Source organism: Salvelinus namaycush, chromosome 32 (genome assembly GCF_016432855.1).
Source record: "Salvelinus namaycush isolate Seneca chromosome 32, SaNama_1.0, whole genome shotgun sequence".
Classification (NCBI taxonomy): domain Eukaryota; kingdom Metazoa; phylum Chordata; class Actinopteri; order Salmoniformes; family Salmonidae; genus Salvelinus; species Salvelinus namaycush.
In genome coordinates, this window is record NC_052338.1 from 8,496,932 (window position 1) to 8,515,957 (window position 19,026).

At 46.7% G+C, this 19,026-nt stretch overlaps 1 protein-coding gene across 2 annotated transcripts in view; it reads right to left on the minus strand.

Moving 5' to 3' along the window:
• The window catches only part of LOC120026916 (poliovirus receptor-like), a 76,738-nt gene extending 59,386 nt beyond the window's left edge, over positions 1–17,352 (minus strand). Inside the window, exon 1 of one of the 2 annotated variants that reach the window (XM_038971661.1) lies at positions 16,960–17,352. In XM_038971661.1, coding sequence (XP_038827589.1) covers positions 16,960–17,047 — 88 coding nt within the window. In that variant the 5' untranslated portion in view covers positions 17,048–17,352. The remainder of the gene's footprint in view (positions 1–16,959) is intronic. The other variant, XM_038971660.1, reaches the window with a different exon arrangement.
• Positions 17,353–19,026: the final 1,674 nt, after the last annotated feature.

Genomic DNA, 19,026 nt, shown 5'->3' on the forward strand with positions numbered 1-19,026 from the left:
AGATGTTGCTTCAATATATCCACATAATTTTCCTGCCTCATGATGCCATCTATTTTGTGAAGTGCACCAGTCCCTCCTGCAGCAAAGCACCCCCACAATATGATGCTGCCACCCCCGTGCTTCACGGTTGGGATGGTGTTCTTCGGCTTGCAAGCCTCCCCCTTTTTCCTCCAAACATAACGATGGTCATTATGGCCAAACAGTTCTGTTTTTGTTTCATCAGACCAGAGGACATTTCTCCAAAAAAGTACGATCTTTGTCCCCATGTGCAGGTGCAAACCGTAGTCTGGCTTTTTTATGGCGCTTTTGGAGCAGAGGCTTCTTCCTTGCTGAGCGGCCTTTCAGGTTATGTCGATATAGGACTCATTTTACTGTGGATATAGATACTTTTGTACCCGTTTCCTGCAGCATCTTCACAAGGTCCTTTGCTGTTGTTCTGGGATTGATTTGCACTTTTCGCACCAAAGTACGATCATCTCTAGGAAACAGAACGCGTCTCCTTCCTGAGCGGTATGACGGCAGTGTGGTCCCATGGTGTTTGTACAGATGAACGTGGTACCTTCAGGCATTTGGAAATTGCTCCCAAGAATGAACCAGACCTGTGGATGTCTACAATTTATTTCTGAGGTTTTGGCTGATTTCTTTAGATTTTCCCATGATGTCAAGCAAAGAGGCACTGAGATTGAATGTAGGCCTTGAAATACATTCACAGGTACACCTTCAATTGACTCAAATGATGTAAATTAGCCTATCAGAAGCTTCTAAAGTCATGACACCATTTTCTGGAATTAAAGGCACAGTCAACTTAGTGTATGTAAACTTCTGGCTCGCTGGAATTGTGATACAGTGAATTATAAGTGAAATAATCTGTCTGTAAACAATTGTTGGAAAAATTACTTGTGTCATGCACAAAGTAGATGTCCTAACCGACTTGCCAAAACTATAGTTTGTTAACAAGAAATTGGTGGAGTGATTGAAAAACCTAAATGTATGTAAACTTCCGACATCAACTGTATGTATTACAGACCAATCGCTCTTCTGAACACAGACGAAAAGATCCTGGGAAAGGTTCATGTAAATACATTTGAGGAAGGTCCTTGGAGGAATAATTAGTCCTGCTCAGACTGGGTTTATTTCATACTGCATTGTTACAGTTCAGCCAGTAAGCCATTAAAAACGGGTGATTAACATACTGCGGGTTGTTCCAGACTCATCCACTCAATTGCCTGGTCATTGATTTTGTACAGTGGTCTTATCTGGTAGCCTCTGTAAACTGTAGTACTCCATCGGGGGGGGGGGGGGGGGGGGGGGGGGGGGGTTATGTTTATTCTGTTGCCTGAGAGTGAGTGACAGGCTGATCGAGGAATAACAGCGTGAACCACCGAGGAAAGAATACTCAGCACCGCAGACGTTGGCCTACGTCGGTTGCGTTTTCGTTTAAGTAAGCGGGCACAAAATGCAGCTCAAATATTGCACAATTGCTTTCCCCCCCAACCTAGCATAGTAGTGGGTGGGAGGCCATCGACGGCTTGTAAACGATGAGGATTCAAATAGCAGCTGATTCACTCCAGGCACTGGGCTAGCCCTAATGAAGATGCTTTCCCTGTTTTGCTCCCCAGTCAACCCTCAACTGTTTGAAATGACGATGATACCATCGGTTAGCTAGCTGAATACCAGGAAACTACTGTATTAGCACACTACGACCCTGAATGGGAGGCAACATGCAGCGAGTGCACTGTTCAACGGAAACAACCTCCGTTTCAACTCCAGACGGCAGTCAAAGGTCGCGCCGCGCACACCATTCCTGCCAATACAGCAAACCTGATATGCATTGCACAGTGTTTTCATTGACACGCCTTAGGTACAGATTTGGTGACGTTAGATATTTCGAACAGCAGCAAGGACATTGTCGTGAGGGTAAAACAGTGGTTCAGGAGTTTAGTTGCGTCAGAGCCAGCCTGGTAGAGGTTTCTCTCGGCTGTGTGTCAGGAGTTCTCACTCTGGGCCGGTAAATCACAAACACGCGGGTGGTGAAATAATGCCGGCTTTGTGACTTAAGTCCTCAAATTAGGGGTCTTGCTGCTTTTAGCCCTATTTGGCGATTCACACCGATTTTTTTAAAAATACCCAAATCTCTCATCTCTGGCTTCTGGGCTGGGGCCGGGCTGCTCTCTCCCGTTGATTACATTCATATCTGGCTATGCTCTGATCCCTGGATTTCCCGGATCGCGGGCACAATCTGTCAGATGGGTTGGGGAAAAAACATAACAGGAGAAATCTAATTAAATAACATCAGATCCTTGGGCTAAAACATACTCATGTCTAGCACCTGCGAATGAGACGGTAGAAGTGTCCCTTTCACCTCTACTCCAATAAAACCGACGTGACTGGCAGGTCATAAAGTTGCAGTCACTGCTTCCTCAATAAAGGAAAGATACGATTGCTTAGATCACCATGGCCAAGGTTCCTGGATGTCAATGTCCAGCTGATCACACTCTGCACCTAAATGAGGTGGGGCGTCAACCTTGTCAGAGTCCATAAATTTAGTTTTGGTTTCTGGTGACTCTGGCCACAACAAACGTCTTAACTTTCGTCTCAGTTCCATCTGGTTAGCAATCCTAAACTATCACACACACACACACACACACACACACACGAGATATTGTACCAGTGCCCTTCAATCAAAACATATCAAAATGTCCTTGGGGGAGATTAGTCTGGACGAGAGAGACTGTCCAAATCCCTCCCTCGGCAACAATATCAATATTTTCATGACTCAATCAAGCCCACCGTAAACAAGTCGTAAACAGAATGTAATTCGATCCCCAACCCAGCTCCTGATTTCCAGGAACGCATGGTCGTCAAGGAGATGTGATGGAGTCAGTGTGGACGAGGCGAAGCAGCTGTGAAGCTGAACAACAGCTGTTCTTTCTCAGTCACACATCTGGTGACAGCCCGCTCATCACAGAGCAGACAGACTGCCAAGGGTGGATGGGGGGGGGGGGGGGGGGTAATAGAGCTGGAACACACTCTAGCCATGTAGGCCTATACAAGGATGGATAATCGCATATTAATTTAACCTATTTGCAAAGCTATTATTCTATCCTCAACAGTAATGACGAAAATATGCCTCCACATACAGATGATCACGTGTGAGTACAGAATCTGAGGTATGGCAGTTTGAAAGTGTCGATAAGCCGACCAGAGTAACTAACGTACGAGGATGAAGAACGACTCTTAATGTACAAGACTACAAGTTTGAATAGAGAGCTGGTAGGTATGCTTCGAGAACATTCTAATTCCAAGCAGGCTTCTCCCCAGGAAACCTTATCACTGCTAAGCCCCCGTCTCCAAGAGTCTCTTCACTCCGACTCCCTTCAGTCCCATCCACTGAGTCTTTCAGTCTGTCCTTCCTCTCAGTCACTTGCTTTCAGGTTTCCCTCTCTCTGCACCACATCAGTCTCCCCTCAAAAGACAAAACAGGAAATACCCCGCCAAGTCTGGAGAATATCCATCCATCTGCATTTCTTTTAACACCTTGCCAAGCCTCTGTCACAGCACAGATAAGGCATGCAAAGCGATCAGAAAAGTGACAGACGCACGCACAAACAGAATAACAAGGTTATATGGTTGCTCAAACCATATACTCACCGGACAGTTTATTAGGTACACCACCCCGTTCAACGAAAATGGATCGCTCCTACAGACAGTGAGTCACGTGGCCGTGGCTTGCTATATAAAGCAGGCAGACAGGCATCGAGGCATTCAGTTACTGTTCAACTTGAACGTTAGAATGGGCAAAACAAGTGACCTAAACGACCGAGTGTGGTATGATCGTTGGTGCCAGCCGTGCCGGATCCAGTAACTCAGAAACAGACAACCCTCCTGGGCTTTTTAGGCACGACAATGTCTATCTAGGGTTTACAGAGAATGATGCGACAAACAGAACATCCAGTCAGCGGCAGTCCTGTGGGCGAAAACAGCTCGTTGATGAGAGGTCGAAGGAGAATGGCAAGAATCATGCTAGATAAGAGGCGGGCCACAGACAGACAAATAACGGCACATTACAACAGTGGTGTGCAGAACGGCATCTCAGAACGCACAACTCGTCGGTCCTTGTCACGGATAGGCTATTGCAGCAGACAACACCGGGTTCCACTCCTATCAGCTACAAAACAAGAAGAAGCGGCTCCAGTGGGCACACGATCACCAACACTGGACAACTGAGGAGTAGGAAACCGTTGCCTGGTCCAACAAATCCAGGTTCATGTTGCGTCATGCTGATGGCAGAGTCAGGATTTGGTGTAAGCAGCATGAGTCCTTGGACCCATCCTGCCTGGTGTCAACGGTACAGGCGGCTGGCGGTGGTGTAGTGCCGTCCAATCTGCAGCAACTGCGTGATGCCATCACGTCAGCATGGACCAACATCCCTGTGGATTGTTTCCGACCTATAATACATTCCCCGGATAATTCAGGCTGTTCTGGATGCAAAGGGGTGGTCTGACCCGGCACTAGATGGCTGTACCTAATAAACTGGCCGGTGAGTGTACACAGTCACCGTGGTCTACCAAGGTCTTTCCTGTCTGATTTCAACATAAACATCCTCATATAAAAATACCAGTGAAGCGGTGCTCTCCACATTCACCCACCTTTTTGGGTAAAAGCGCCCTGCGTGGGTATCAGCTTACAGAGTCAATGGAACTTGACCCCTTTTCATGTAGCAGCATGTTCACCACTATGACCGTGGGACTGATTTCTCACATTCATCAAAAACTAGGGCAGGAGAAAAAAAAGACTGCTAAAACAAACTGGTCAGGAAACTCAGGCTGGTCTATTTTCTGTGTGGTCTAACATGCTAGCCTGGCCAAGGTCTGTGAGCCAAGCAAATGGCTACACGCCGCAGTGAGGTCTTCACCAGAGGAAATGCCCATGATGCGAAAAATTGTGTTTTGTTATTCTCCCGATTTTATCTTGGTGTGTTTATTTAGTAGCCGAGGTCCACGCAGAACATTTGAGCCGTCCATCTACCCACTCAGCAAGGGCAACAGTGGTCATTTCATCTGGCCATTTGGCTCTACCCTAATTCAATGGGCAGCTGCACAGAATCCTTGCGTCACCTGACTCACGGATAGAGATGCACAGGGTGTGTGGAGTCTATCCATTTCACTTTCAGCTAGATCAGTAGCTCGGCACCGATACAGCTCAATTAAATTCTAACCAATGAGGGCTGTAGAAGAACCTTTGCATCATTTGAATTTACTGATGTCGATTCACAGGGCGTTTGAGTCCATCCGTTTCAGTGTCAGATCAGTACATCTGTACAGATTGCCGCTCAGTTCCGACGATGCGAAACAGCCTCTGACTCTCCCCACTGGCTTCTGTGGAAATCTCCCACGCCAGGCCTCCCCATTCATCATCCCCCCAATCTCGCCCCTCTCTGATGTGCTCTCCCAGAGTACAGACCTTCATCACCTCAGCTCATTACGGAGAACCGTAGACACCTTCCCTGTCAGCTTAGCACTCCCCCCCCCCCCCCCCCTCCCCGGTTTTCGATTACATTACTTATGAGGCCACCCCACCTCTCTCCTCTCTGCCTTCTGTTCCGCCCTCCATCTCAGTGACAGATCATCTCCTCTGTTAACGCAGTACAATTCCCTCCATTATATCTCTCCCTTCTCCGACTACTTCCTTTCGTCTGCTGCGGTAGTTTCGCTTTTTCCTGCTGTTCTTACTCGCTGTTAGCATTCACCCCATTCTGGTTCTTCATGCAGCTCCCTCCACCTCTTTTTTCTCTCCATTTCCTCTCCTCTGATTTCTTCCCGTCAGATCGCTCTTTCGCTACCTCCCTATTCATTAACACCTGTGTGTCGTTATCCCAGTGGGTAAATAGAGGCAGACTACCCGGCTGTTTTCCCTATGCACAGTTTCGAATTCAGCCGAGCATCCTCTGATCCAAACCTACACCACAGTATGAAGCGCCTTACTTCTGATTCCGGGTCAGCTGTTATGGACACCTCTTCAGGAGGATGCCGGCGTGGCGAAACAAGGCCTCCGCTCGGGCTCCCGGTGTGATCGCTAATTAGGTGCACGCCAGCGTCAGCCTGTCCTGTTCCTGTTAACTCCAGCATGGTTCCCCCCTACAGTGTCCCCAGAGTGTAGGTACTGTCTAATGAAGTCCTGCAGCCATCACGGCTAATGGAGCCGTCACAATGCTTATTCCAACAGTGCCGGGGCATGGACCCTCTCCAGCATCCGCTGCCTTAGCCGATGGGAGGCGACGCCGCGGCACAGCTTATCTGGCAGACTACTGGAGTGACAAAGATCCAGAGTGACAGTCTGTGTGCGAGTGTGTCTGTCGGGGTCAATGGCAGCGGTGTCACAGGAGATTCGTAGCGATATGATGCCACATTAGCCCACATTTGTTCTGGAAGGAAGGAGTGTCCGCTGAGCGATACTACACTACCACTGAGACGGTGGCCCAGGATAGAGTGACTGTTCCATTCACAGTCATTCAAAGTGTCTGCCGAGACGCCAAATTGGCTCTCTTGTTCACTACTACCCCAATGGAAACGAGCTTGGCGGAGGCGGTGGAGCTATTCCCTGACGTTTAACTCATTGAGAAACCGAGTTACGTTGGCTTTACGTTGAACTTCATCTGTAATCTTTTAACCATTTCATCTGCAGGCTGACCACACTAACGAAGAATGGAATGCCAGAAATGCTCACTTCATGTTGGTCACTGATGGAGAGCCCATTGCATTCCCCCCCCCCCCCCCCCCCCCGCTCACATTTGCTCTCCTTCCCTTCCCTTCCCTCCCGTTCACATCTGAATAAATAAACATGGGGTGGAGGTGTGGGAAAGTAGGGCACTTCAACCTGGATGTGATGTACCAGCCTATCTCATTTGCAGAGAGAGGACAAGGAAAGACAGTGTACACAGACAGAGAGAGACAGACAGAGACAGAGACAGAGAGAGGTGTTACTGCGAATTGGAGCAACTATGTGAACACTAATTACCTACTGAGGTGCAGGAGGGGCTTCAACACAGGGGAAAGGAGAGAGAGAATGTCTGCTAAAGAGAGGAATGGTTTGAAAAAGGCAAATAATCAGGCAGTCTGTGCCAGAGTGAGCTAAAGAATATAATATAAGACATGGAGGGCTGGGTTTAAGAGGTAAACTAACAGTAGATGGAGGGCTGGGTTTAAGAGGTAAACTGACAGTAGATGGAGGGCTGGGTTTAAGAGGTAAACTAACAGTAGATGGAGGGCTGGGTTTAAGAGGTAAACTGACAGTCACTGAGTCAAGGGAAGTGGAGAGAGAGAGAGAGAACAGGGGAGGTGTAGAGAGAGAGAGAGAACAGGGGAGGTGTAGAGAGAGAGAGAACAGGGGAGGTGTAGAGAGAGAGAGAACAGGGGAGGTGTAGAGAGAGAGAGAACAGGGGAGGTGTAGAGAGAGAGAGAACAGGGAAGGTGTAGAGAGAGAGAGAACAGGGAAGGTGTAGAGAGAGAGAGAGAGAGAACAGGGAAGGTGTAGAGAGAGAGAGAGAGAACAGGGGAGGTGTAGAGAGAGAGAGAGAGAACAGGGGAGGTGTAGAGAGAGAGAGAGAGAGAACAGGGGAGGTGTAGAGAGAGAGAGAACAGGGAAGGTGTAGAGAGAGAGAGAGAGAGAACAGGGAAGGTGTAGAGAGAGAACAGGGGAGGTGTAGAGAGAGAGAAAAAGAGAGAACAGGGGAGGTGTAGAGAGAGAGAGAGAACAGGGGAGGTGTAGAGAGAGAGAGAGAGAGAACAGGGGAGGTGTAGAGAGAGAGAGAGAGAGAGAACAGGGGAGGTGTAGAGAGAGAGAGAACAGGGGAGGTGTAGAGAGAGAGAAAAAGAGAGAACAGGGGAGGTGTAGAGAGAGAGAGAGTGAACAGGGGAGGTGGGGGGGCAAGAGAGAGAGACAAAGCGGAAGGGGAGCGTTTCGACATGGAGACAGGGGGTACAGAAGGGCCACATTTCCACAAAGTACATTAATCTATGCCGGCTTAAGTATTTCATTTGAGGGCAAAAACGTTCCTGTGGGCATGACGTGCAGGCACCGCCCCCCCCCCCCCCCCCCCCTTTACTCTTCTGCTCCCTCCCAAGGCGGTGTCTATTTAAATGTGTGTTTAAAATCGGGGAGTGTCATAGCTCTAATCGCGGCTGGCGTCACAGCCTCCTCTTCCCCTCACTCTCCTCATCCCTCTGTCTGCTCACAGCCTGCAGCACGTTCAGCCCGTCTCTGGGAGAGAGCAGGAGAAAAGAGAGGGAGAACAGAGAGGGAATAAAGTAGTCCCTCTGCCCCGGAGCGCCGGGCCTAGTGATGATGATGAATTAATGAAAATCGCTGACAAACTCTTGGGCTGCAAACGAGTGTAAGCACACGCAGAGGGGACGTGACGAAGGGCAAAAAAAGCAAAAAGCATTGCGTCTGGATATAGGAATGAATAGAGTTGGGCCGCAGCCAACCGGGCGGCGCCTGAGGGGGTTTGGGGGATACTCCGGGGAGATGATTCCAGAGGCAGAACGTGGACGCATGCCCAGAATACCCTCCCCTTCAGCTCCCCAAAATACTGGCACGCGCTGCGCCCATGCACACAGAGTAATCATAAACACAGCTCGGTTGCACCGCGAGGCCACAATAAAGGGGGGAACCGGGGAAGGAAAAGGCCCTCGGGGGGCCTGCGGGGTGGTTTTTAGTTCAGGGGAGGTCTTCAGCAACACGCACTAATGCTCTCCACAGGCAAAATGTGCAGCGATACGGCAAATAGCAAAGCTGGACAGAATTATTATTATTTTATTTTTTTTCATAGGTCTTCACTCATCCGGTTTCTTCAGCGACAACTCCAAGGCACAAACCCCCTCAGAGTCTTCGGGCATCACATTCTCCTCAGGTTTCTCCAGTCGTCATCCGCCCGCCGTTTTCTGTCCAAGGGAGATACCGGCGCCCAGTCCACCGTTACCTTATCCTGTCTGACCTCCGTTGACCTCTATCTGGTATGTGTCACTGTCTTCTCTTCCCACACATGGAGAGCGGTCTGATTCGACCCGACAGCTCAATACTGTCAGGGCTCCATTAAGACTGGAAACCATTTTGATTTAGCACCAGGTTCCTCACTGAGAGGAGAGAAAAAACATGGTCGGTTTGCCCTCCATTGTCGTGTCGCTGGGAGAGCTCTTCTAATCTGGTGGCAATTCTCATCCTGGGTATATAATTAGCAACTGAGTGGAAAAGGTCACGGAATTCAGGGGCTTTTACCAGACGCAAGGAAATAAAACCAACGATTGTTGGACGACTGCGCGGGTTTGGGAAGTCCCTTGGGATTGCGTAGTCGGCCTTGACTTCGTCAGTGCACTATCATCATTAGCACCATTGTTATGTCCATACATTAACAGGGCGGCTTAAATATGTTTTTTTTCCCACCCACATGGATAACATTTAATTCTCCGCAGTCGTGCTGGCCTTGAGAGTTAATGAATTTGTGCTACGTTGCTCTTACAGAACTGTTAGTTGTCCTTATAAAAATAAAGTGAAGTACTACGCACCCTCTCTCTCTCTTACCTATTGACGATACCTCTTTACAAACATGGTTTCTCTAAACCAGGTCCAGCCCGAGTTCCTGTCGCCACAGTAGATTCTAGATATAGAACAGAGATAGATGTGCCGTGGCCACAAGGACCATTGTTGGAAACTGAATAGCATCGGAGTGAAGCCCACTTGTCCTTCACGCCATAATGGAAGAACATTTACACAAGGTCTACTGATCGCGGCGACAGGCTGGGGGCCACGCAACACGGTCTAATGGGGTCAAAACCCCAGCAAAGTAGCTATTCACCTCCATTCATGAGTGGCAACAACAAAAAACAGGCGTCTCCTCTCTGGAGTGCCGTTTCGCAGGATAAAACACACAAAAAAGAGACACATAAAGGTTGATCTGGATCCAGATTTTTGTATTTATCGTCAATGAATCCCAAGGGCTACAGTTCGGGGCAGGGGAGAACAGATCCCAGAACAGCGGGAGAGCTTGTCTCGCACAGGTTCCGCACTCATGCTCTGTCACAGTGATGGTGGGCGGGAGAACCTTCGCAATCTATTCTGTCTGTAGAGGCCAGGGCTCCATTTTTCCAAATAGACTACATGATGAATAGGACAGCAGATGACCTGTCACACAGTCCACGGCGCAGGGCTTTGTGGACTTCCGAAGGCAGGAGGGCAAAGGGCACCAGGTAGGAAGTCATACCTGCAAGACAGGTCTGTCTAGGTCCGCCGGGTCATCTTTTAAAAATGTCCGCTCAGTGCAGACACACCCTATATACACACAGTACAATACACCCCCCCCCCCCCCCCACTAAAGTCTGCAGTCTGAGTCAGGCAGCAGTAGGGGTTCTGAGAGGCTCTGACACGCCACGTTAATTAATCATCAAACGCGACACTGCAATTAGTCTGTGCTACATTGTTCTGATTTATGGTGCAAAGACAATGTTTGAGCTGGCATCCGTTTTCAGGCAGAAGAAATACTTTTTTTTATTTTATATCTTCATTCATTATGAACGGGGAGACGTGTCATCTTGGCTACGGGTCTAAGTGCTGAAAAGAGGCACGCTATTGAAAATCATTTTTTTGTTTTTTTTAAGAAATATTAATTGTAAGAGGAAATGAAAATTAGATTAGCAAACACAGACCAGCAAGAACAGCGAATGAACAAACAATACTAACTGTAATCATCGTTGGTCGTTATGGGGTATCAACTGCAGGGGCCTTTTCTCAGTGAACTCTCTCCCTGAACACACACAAACACAGCATTGAGAGGGAACAGCGAGGACAATGTAGAGCGAGACAGCTGCAACATCACGGCTGGAGGGGGGGGGGGGGAGACAGGAAACTCCTCAGGGGAAGATAGTTCAAATAAGCACTTCTTCCAGCCTTTTGCACTATGATATCTGGGTTCAACAACTCAGGCTGAAAATCTTGTGTCGGAATGACAGGAGCAGACAAATAATCTATGACAGAACTGGGAAATTCGAGAACGAGATATGGAGGGCGAGTAGCGTATTCTCTGAGATATTACTGCATCATGTACATAGTTTGGCAAAATCAGGGCATATTGATCAAGACAAGACGGTAAACTCAATTGAATTGAGCAGGAGGAGAGGGAAAGGGAGAGGAAGTGAGACAGTCCAACTAATCTGCTTTGCTGTGTGCAGACGTCTAGACTCGGGGGGGTGAAAGTGTGCAGAGGAATGGCTTGAAAAGATAGGAGAGAGAGAGAGAACAGGGATGAATAAGGAAATGGTGGCTGGAGAGGCCGAGTACAAAGAGAGAAAGATTGGACGTGGCGAGAGGTGAAGAGAGAGAGAGAGAGAGAGACGGCAATAGATGGAGGCTTGTGGCCTCGGTCTGAGGGTCACCATTACAGATAAGCACTCAAATAAACATGACCATGCCTGACCCGCTCAGCCACCGAGTCAGCGAGAGATGGAGGGATTTCGGGGGGAAAATATGAAAGAGAAAGGATCAACGCAACAGAGAGAGCCAGGGAGGGAGCCAGGGATTCATCTTAGAGGACGGGCTTTAATGTGTGAGGGAGAGACAGAACGGGAGTTGGAGAAAGACAGAGGGCAGAAAGCCAATTTCGCTTTTCACAAGTAATCACGCTGGTAAGCCTTTTACAGGAAAAGAGGGCGAGATATGTTTTTTTTTAGGACAGTCATTTCAGACAGCATTTCTCAGCACTGAGCAGACTGTGGAGCTTGCTTAACATCGACAATAAACCAATCAATAGAAACCAAGTCCTGCTATCGAGGCACATTATGCCTGGCTGGAGCATAAATTCCTGGGAAAATGTTGGATGAAACATTTATTAATCACCTTTGCGCGGGCCAAGGAATCTGTTGCATGCCTTAAAGGCACAAGTTAACACCTTCCCGTTACTCACTGCTTATCTGGTCACACTTTGAACAGAGAGTGGGAGACGTGAAAGAGAAAAGATTGAGCACAAGAGAGATCTTGTGCTCTGCACTGGTTCCCCCAGCACCGGTTCCCCCAGCACCGGTACCCCCAGCACCGGTACCCCTGCATATAGCCTCGCCATTGTTATTTACTGCTGCTCTTTAATTATGTGTTACTTTTATAATATATCTTTTTTTTTTTTAGGGGGGGGGTTCTTAAAACTGCATTGTTGGTTTAAGGGCTTGTAAGTAAGCATTTCACTGTAAGGTCTACACCTGTTGTATTCGGCACATGTGACAAATACAATTTGATTTTGAGAGAGAGGGAAGATGGAAGACAAAGAGGAAGGGAGGGATGATGAGCATAAATGCAAGAGTGGAGAAAGACAGCAGCGAGGAGAGAGGCTGAGAGAGCGATTATGTTAAACAACCCTGTGAACCACCGTAATCATGCCGTCTCGCTCCACTGGCCATATAAGGCAACGGGATGAGTGAGCGAATGGGTAACCTTAACCTGTATTGATTCAAAACCCTTGCTACAGTGCTTTCCAGACAAACAATATATTTGCTGTGGACGGAAACCACCGCATACACAAATACACACAAACAGTTGCCAATGAACTTGTGAACCTTGCTGCGAAGCTAATCTGGAAATTCTTCAAATTCAGCCAGAAAGGCAGATGACCTCCAGCATTGGGGAAGCTTGCATTCTGATCACCAGGGGCGACGCGATGAGCGTCACACCATGTGACACACACCGACTGAGCGATAACGACTGATGATGATGATGGAGGTGGGAGACCTGCCATGTCTTCCCTTTGGCAGAGTCCAGCCTGCATCATCCGTGAGTCACAGACAGACAAAAACCTGAACGGAGGAATTCATGCCATCCCCTTCTGTAATCCACCCAACAAACAAGCTGGCCAGGGGGAGCTTGGATAAGGAGGCGTAACGCGCTGTGGGAAAGCAGGCGCGCCAACGACGGCGTTACTGCCATGCCTTACATAGCATGCAGTCACCTTGGCTTGTTGTGGTGCTCCTCAGAATACGGCACCGGCGGTGGGTTATGTACTGGATATCAGCGGGTGAGAACAACCAGAGTCTGTGGAGGGTCGCTGCCATTACCACTTATTCTAGGTCGGTGAAATGGTACACACTAAAACGCCTTAACCGTTTTCCCTCTACCGTGCCGTCATAAGCCTCGTGTGTCTTCCTCCATAGTCTCCAGTGGACACAGTCCAAGGAGGAGGCATCCCGCTCCCTCTGACACGCTCCGGGCGGCTGATTCAGAGAAAACCAGAAGCATTTTGACACTCAACAGAGAGTGGCAGTGTTCGCAGTGCAATAAACTCAGAAGCTATAGAAAGTTCCAGGAATAGCGAGCGGTTGGCAATTCCCCAAAAACTTGTCAAGTTCAATATGGAGGCTACATGGTGTTATTCCAATCGTTCTGTGTTCCAGTTGGATCAGATCACCCTGTGTCTGATTAACTGTGTTCAGTGCCATGTGCTGGATGATTCTGCCAGCCTCCTGTGTACGAATGTGTGATGCTAAAAAACAGTAAGTCACCTTAGTATGTGCTCACATTTCCCACCCGTTAAACGGTCTTAACTATTTAAACATTTGTATAGGCCTGGGTTTTATACGCCAGGTACATCGGATTGGGCCTACTAGAAATGGCATGCAAAAAATGCAACGGAGCATACTTGAAAAGAGAATGCACCTTATTAGCAACCTCTGCGGCAATCACTCACCCAGTGTGAAAACTGGGCGATTATAAGTCACCCCCCCCCCCAAAGTGATCCCCATAGAAACCTCCCGCGCTATTAGGCTCTCGTCACATTTCTAAAAGCCTCTGCACTGAAAATAGACTCTGGGGTTAAGACTGTCGGGCCTAGACATGCCTGTCAGTTTCATTTGCCAAACGGAAGCAACATTTATGTTTTTGTTTGCTACCAAAGACAACATGGGGCATTTGCCACTATTTGAGATAAAAATAAAAAACATATATTTTTCGCTCAGAGTCATAAAAATGCATCCTGGCTAAAATGCATGTTTTCGTTTTTTCCATGCACGTCATTTTATTCCATTCCATTTTTTCTTGGATGCCTGGGGTTGAGGGAGCTGCACAAATTAAAATCAGAAGGCGAAGGAAGTGGTAATAAGATATCTCTACAGGAAGCAACTAGATCCATTTGTGTTTAGTCCTCAGGTTCAAGTTGCCTATAGACTCAACAAAAGTGAACTGATACTAAAGCGGTGGAAAAAGGTGCCGGTTCTCAGCTCCTGTTTGATCCAGACCAGAGACCATAGACCGTCTATTACATATCATAGAGGGGTTACGACCTCGACCGTGAAGATAAATCCGCATGTGTTTTTGTCATGCCTTTCAACAGCCAGACAGAGCGGTCCCCAGGTCTGCAGAGACTAAATGTCGTGATGAAGTGCTTGAAGGAAAGCACACTGAAGTGGTGAGGACAAGCATTGTGCTGCAGCTGTCAGGCACAATTTTCAAATCAACCCCTGGAATTGCTGAGGGATATAAAAGTAATTAATAAGGCTTGCACTGGCCCAGCGAAAAAAAATTATAATTATATTCTGTGTCTGTTTTAAATAGAGAAGTGCTGCGAATACATTTTCACCCCGACACTGGCTGAGAGAGATGTTGGTGTGCAGAATGAGAATGACATGTTTAACGCAGGAGAGTCGCAGGGAGCCAAGTCAGACATTCTGATTTAGGCAGAGGGCACATGGACGGGCGAGAGAAGAGTTGTTTTCCTAGCCCACTCAGAAATCCATCTCTTTAGCCTCCGTTTTATCTCAAACTGCAGGTGGGTGGAGAGGTTTTTGAAGACTGGAAAAAAATCGGTAGCTTATCTGCCACCATCTCGGTGGCATCAGGAAGAGGGGTTGACCTAACCAACTTGCTGCAAACGATTTAGAAGTTACTCAAGCGGTGGAGGGCATTTATTTATGGTGTACACATCTCAATCGAATCTCATTACTCCTCCGTAAGACTACTCATGTATGATTCTATTTGCATTCGTTAACGCACGTAATTTCTTCACCTATTTATGCGGGTGCAGTTCTATTCCATTTCCCTGCAAGACTATCTGGGTTATTCCACAGTCATCCTTGGAGACGGCTTACTGTTAATAAAAAATGTATTAAAATGATTTTCTTTTGATAATGCTGTTATAATAGGAGTTGGTTATTGTCTTTGAACACACCTGAAAACCTCTACATGCAAGAAGGAAACGGTGGATACATTCCCCTACAGCGAGAGGCCTGATTTGGCTGAGCTGAGGACGTGCAGGGACTTTTGTCTAAACATTTTCGCAGTTTGCGTTCCCCACCCCCTCTGCCAGAGTCTCTGACAAACCAGACATCTATAAACAATGGGGCCCAGAACTCAGGGGGGAGATGGAGGGGGTATTGGGCCTTTTAATTCACCAATGACTAAAGCCGCTCCAACAAAGGGCCCGGACGGGAGCTGGAGCACAGTCTGAAAATAGGCTAGAGAGAGAGAATGGGCATGCTGTGAAAGGGCTGGATTTTTTTTTTGATATGGGTGTGGGTACAGGATGGGGGAGTGTTTGTTATATTAAGTGCATTCGTGATGTTTTAAAATGTTGCTTGAGCTCTGAAATCGTGAACATTCAGAAATGGTTTCGCTTCACTTCATACTGTCAGGTCTTAATATACTGACACCTGTTTGTAAGGATTTGTTTGGGCATAAAAAGAGCAAGAAGAATTCCTAGAGAACTGGAATATGCTTTGGGTTCCAAAAAAACATGACAGCACACAAAGCGTATTTATTTTTTCACAACCCTGGCCTGAATTCAACATTTATCAAATAGAACACTAGCAACAGACAAGATGGACACCTCAATTCCCCAAATTCATGCCTGCCAGTAAGAAGTATCAATGATAACCAGCTCAAATATATTTGACCTATAAACCCATGCAAACCTCTACCCAGAAACTCATAATATGATTAAAAGAATCAGGCTACAGTAATTGTAAACACATAGACTAGGGCTACGGAACACTGTGCGATCAACCAGCAAATCCCTCACAAATCAAATAGCCCTAAACCCTAACAGGCTACAAACAAGACAGCTGTACTCTCTCAGGTCAAACACCAGTCCAACCTTATGTGACCTCATACTTTCTTTTTCATATCCATGCTCAGGTTTTGATAGTTAGGCTTGCAGTCAATGCACTCTTCAATTGTGCTGTATGCAGGTGAGTTCTTGGATACATGACAATTGCCATTGTTATAAGGCTAAAACAAAGACGTGTTGAGGGTATATGTAGTTACCATCTTCCTTTGTAGTTAATTCAGTTACCATCTTAATTTTACAGTTTTGACAGTGAAGATTTGGGGCTACGATAGAGGACACAACACGACCCCATAACCATTTGTATTGGCTGACTGTTGTTGTACAGCAACACCCGTTTTCTTATTTTCTGACTTCATTTCTGCTCGTGTAAATGATCAGCTAGATCACTATTGTCTGAATGAAACATGTTACCTGAACAGATCTGAAGAAACCAAAACAGACCTGAAGAAATCAACCGGGGAGTAGAAGCGGAACATGCACACCGGTAAGGTGATTCAGAACAATCACACCTGCTGTCTAAGCGCTCTGAGAAATAAATACCCACGGGAGGCCACACCTTGCATGCATAACATGGCGTACCAAAACTCGGGATAAAAGGCACCAGACGGTATTGTGTACAAGTCAAGTTCCACAACAGGTCTTGAGAAATCCACCACCGCCACCTCTGAAATCGTGTATGACCGTGTGGGTGACCCACACAATGTGCATGCTTTTCACATGGGACGGTGGATGGCTCATGTCGGTTCCCGATACCGAACCTTTGAATGAACGTGACCCATAGTAACAGAGAAAGAACACGCAGAGAGAGGTAGGCTAATAAAATAACCTGAGATGACAGAATAGAAGTAAATGTTCATGTTTCTTACCTTGAATAATCAGAAGGATCGCTGCTATCACCAGCAAACTGTTTTTCGTTGGTGATACGGGGCAATGTTTAGCGTAGTCTCTCGCCATTCTAAAAAGACGGGGTGGACATGAAATCCCCACCACCACACCAGAACGCAATGAATATTCCTTGACTGATTTCTCAGGGGGGAAATCTAATAGGAATAAACCGCAAAGCAGACCGGAGTCGGTAAATTATGGGTACGGACCGTTTGCTCTTCAGTCCGACGTCTTATTTCCTCGATTTCAAATTACAGTGACTCTTGACAGTCGCACAACAGCATTCAAAACCCCTCCCCGTGTGGGGCGGACGTAGCGCGTACAGGTAGAGGTCTACGGTGTGTTTGTTGCTGTTGAACGGGAAGAAAGTAACGATAGTGTTCCACTCAGCGTTACCACGCATTCTGGGAGATTGATTGTGATGTCACAAAATCGTCACAATAAACCACCAAAACGATCTGAGAAGTTAAGAAAATAAATGTGTCTCTAAAACTTCAACATAGGAAAGCATACAGACAATTTTTTTGTATTATTCCAATAGAGAACATTCTTTCTTATTTCACTGACCTATATGGTTTGTGGATAAATATAGGTCTCCATAGAGATCCATTTTCTCTGTATTTTATATACATTTTTCCCTGTATGATATGGCATGAATGATATCACAGTGGCGGGCTACACAGTGGATAATTGGGCTATTTTGAGTGAGCGGCAACAAATGATTAATATGTACTGTATATGCTGAGACCACAGGTTGAAAGGCAGCATAGATAGATATCAAAATGCTTCCGTTAAATTGATCACCACCAACTTTCCCACCACCAACACTCATTACTATGAAGCATGAAATTCAGGAACGTCCTCAAAATAATATTTGCAGAACAAATATTATAGCTGACCAGCTGTTTCATAAGATTTTGACATTCATAAAAAAATATATTTTAAAAAACATTTTTTTTTGTAATTTAGCAGGTGTTCTTATCCAGGGCGATATACAGAATTGAGTGCATACATATATTAATTTAAATCCTCTGTTGATCAAAGGCACTCACCAATAGTATTAATAAGGGCAACTAGTAAAAAAATAGGGAGCATTTGACAATTAGTTGCTTGATTTTCATCATCAACAACCTGCACAAAATGTGGTATTCAGTCTATTGATGATTATAGACTGGTGTTGTTCGTCCTAACGTAATTTCCCAACTTGTATCCAAGATGTCACCTATTTAAATATCTATGCATAAACACGCCTTCATAACCTCCTTATGTATGTATACATGTCGCTCAGAGGAGAATGTTGCCTCAGAATATGGCCCTGTGATTGGTATGGCCACAAGCTGTGAGATACTTTGCTATTAGCAGCTCATTATCATAGTGTTCACCAGCTGACTCTCTGTCTTAGCAATACTCTCAATCAAATAATTAATAGTGGTGGAGCATCGAAAACCTTCTGTCCTCTAAACTAGTGACCACCCCGTGTGTGGGTGTACATAGCATACAAATCACCAACTACAGTGTGCCATCTGTTGTCAATTTGATGTAATTGCGGCCACATCCACCGCCTTGAGTACAGGTCGTCCTGGCCTTGGCTCCTCAATCTCCTTCCAGGCAGGAAAATAAATCAACTACCACCCGCTATCTGGCTGTCAACTCAGACACCTATTGTGTTATTTACCCAAGATGCTTTGTTCCACCGCTGGAGCTAGGCAAGCTAGCAAAGTGCTCTCTCCCTCATTGTTTCCTTTGTACAGGAGTCCATGAATTGTATATGTGGTCCTCCGTTTTCACTCCCATTCCAACAAGCCCCAAGGCCCATATGGTTGCCATCTGATTTGTGTGGATATAGATTTGTATGTTTTTCTGAGGGAAGGGAACCCGCAGGTTGCCAGATAATCTTTCAATCTGCAAACATGTGGAGCGGTGGGTGAGAGGTGGCTGTCCATCACGATAAGGAGCCTGCTGACATGGCTGAGATTGGAGGTTGAACACAACAAACAGCAGGAGGCCAACAAAATGGAGGCAATGTTCACCATCACTCAACCAAGGGT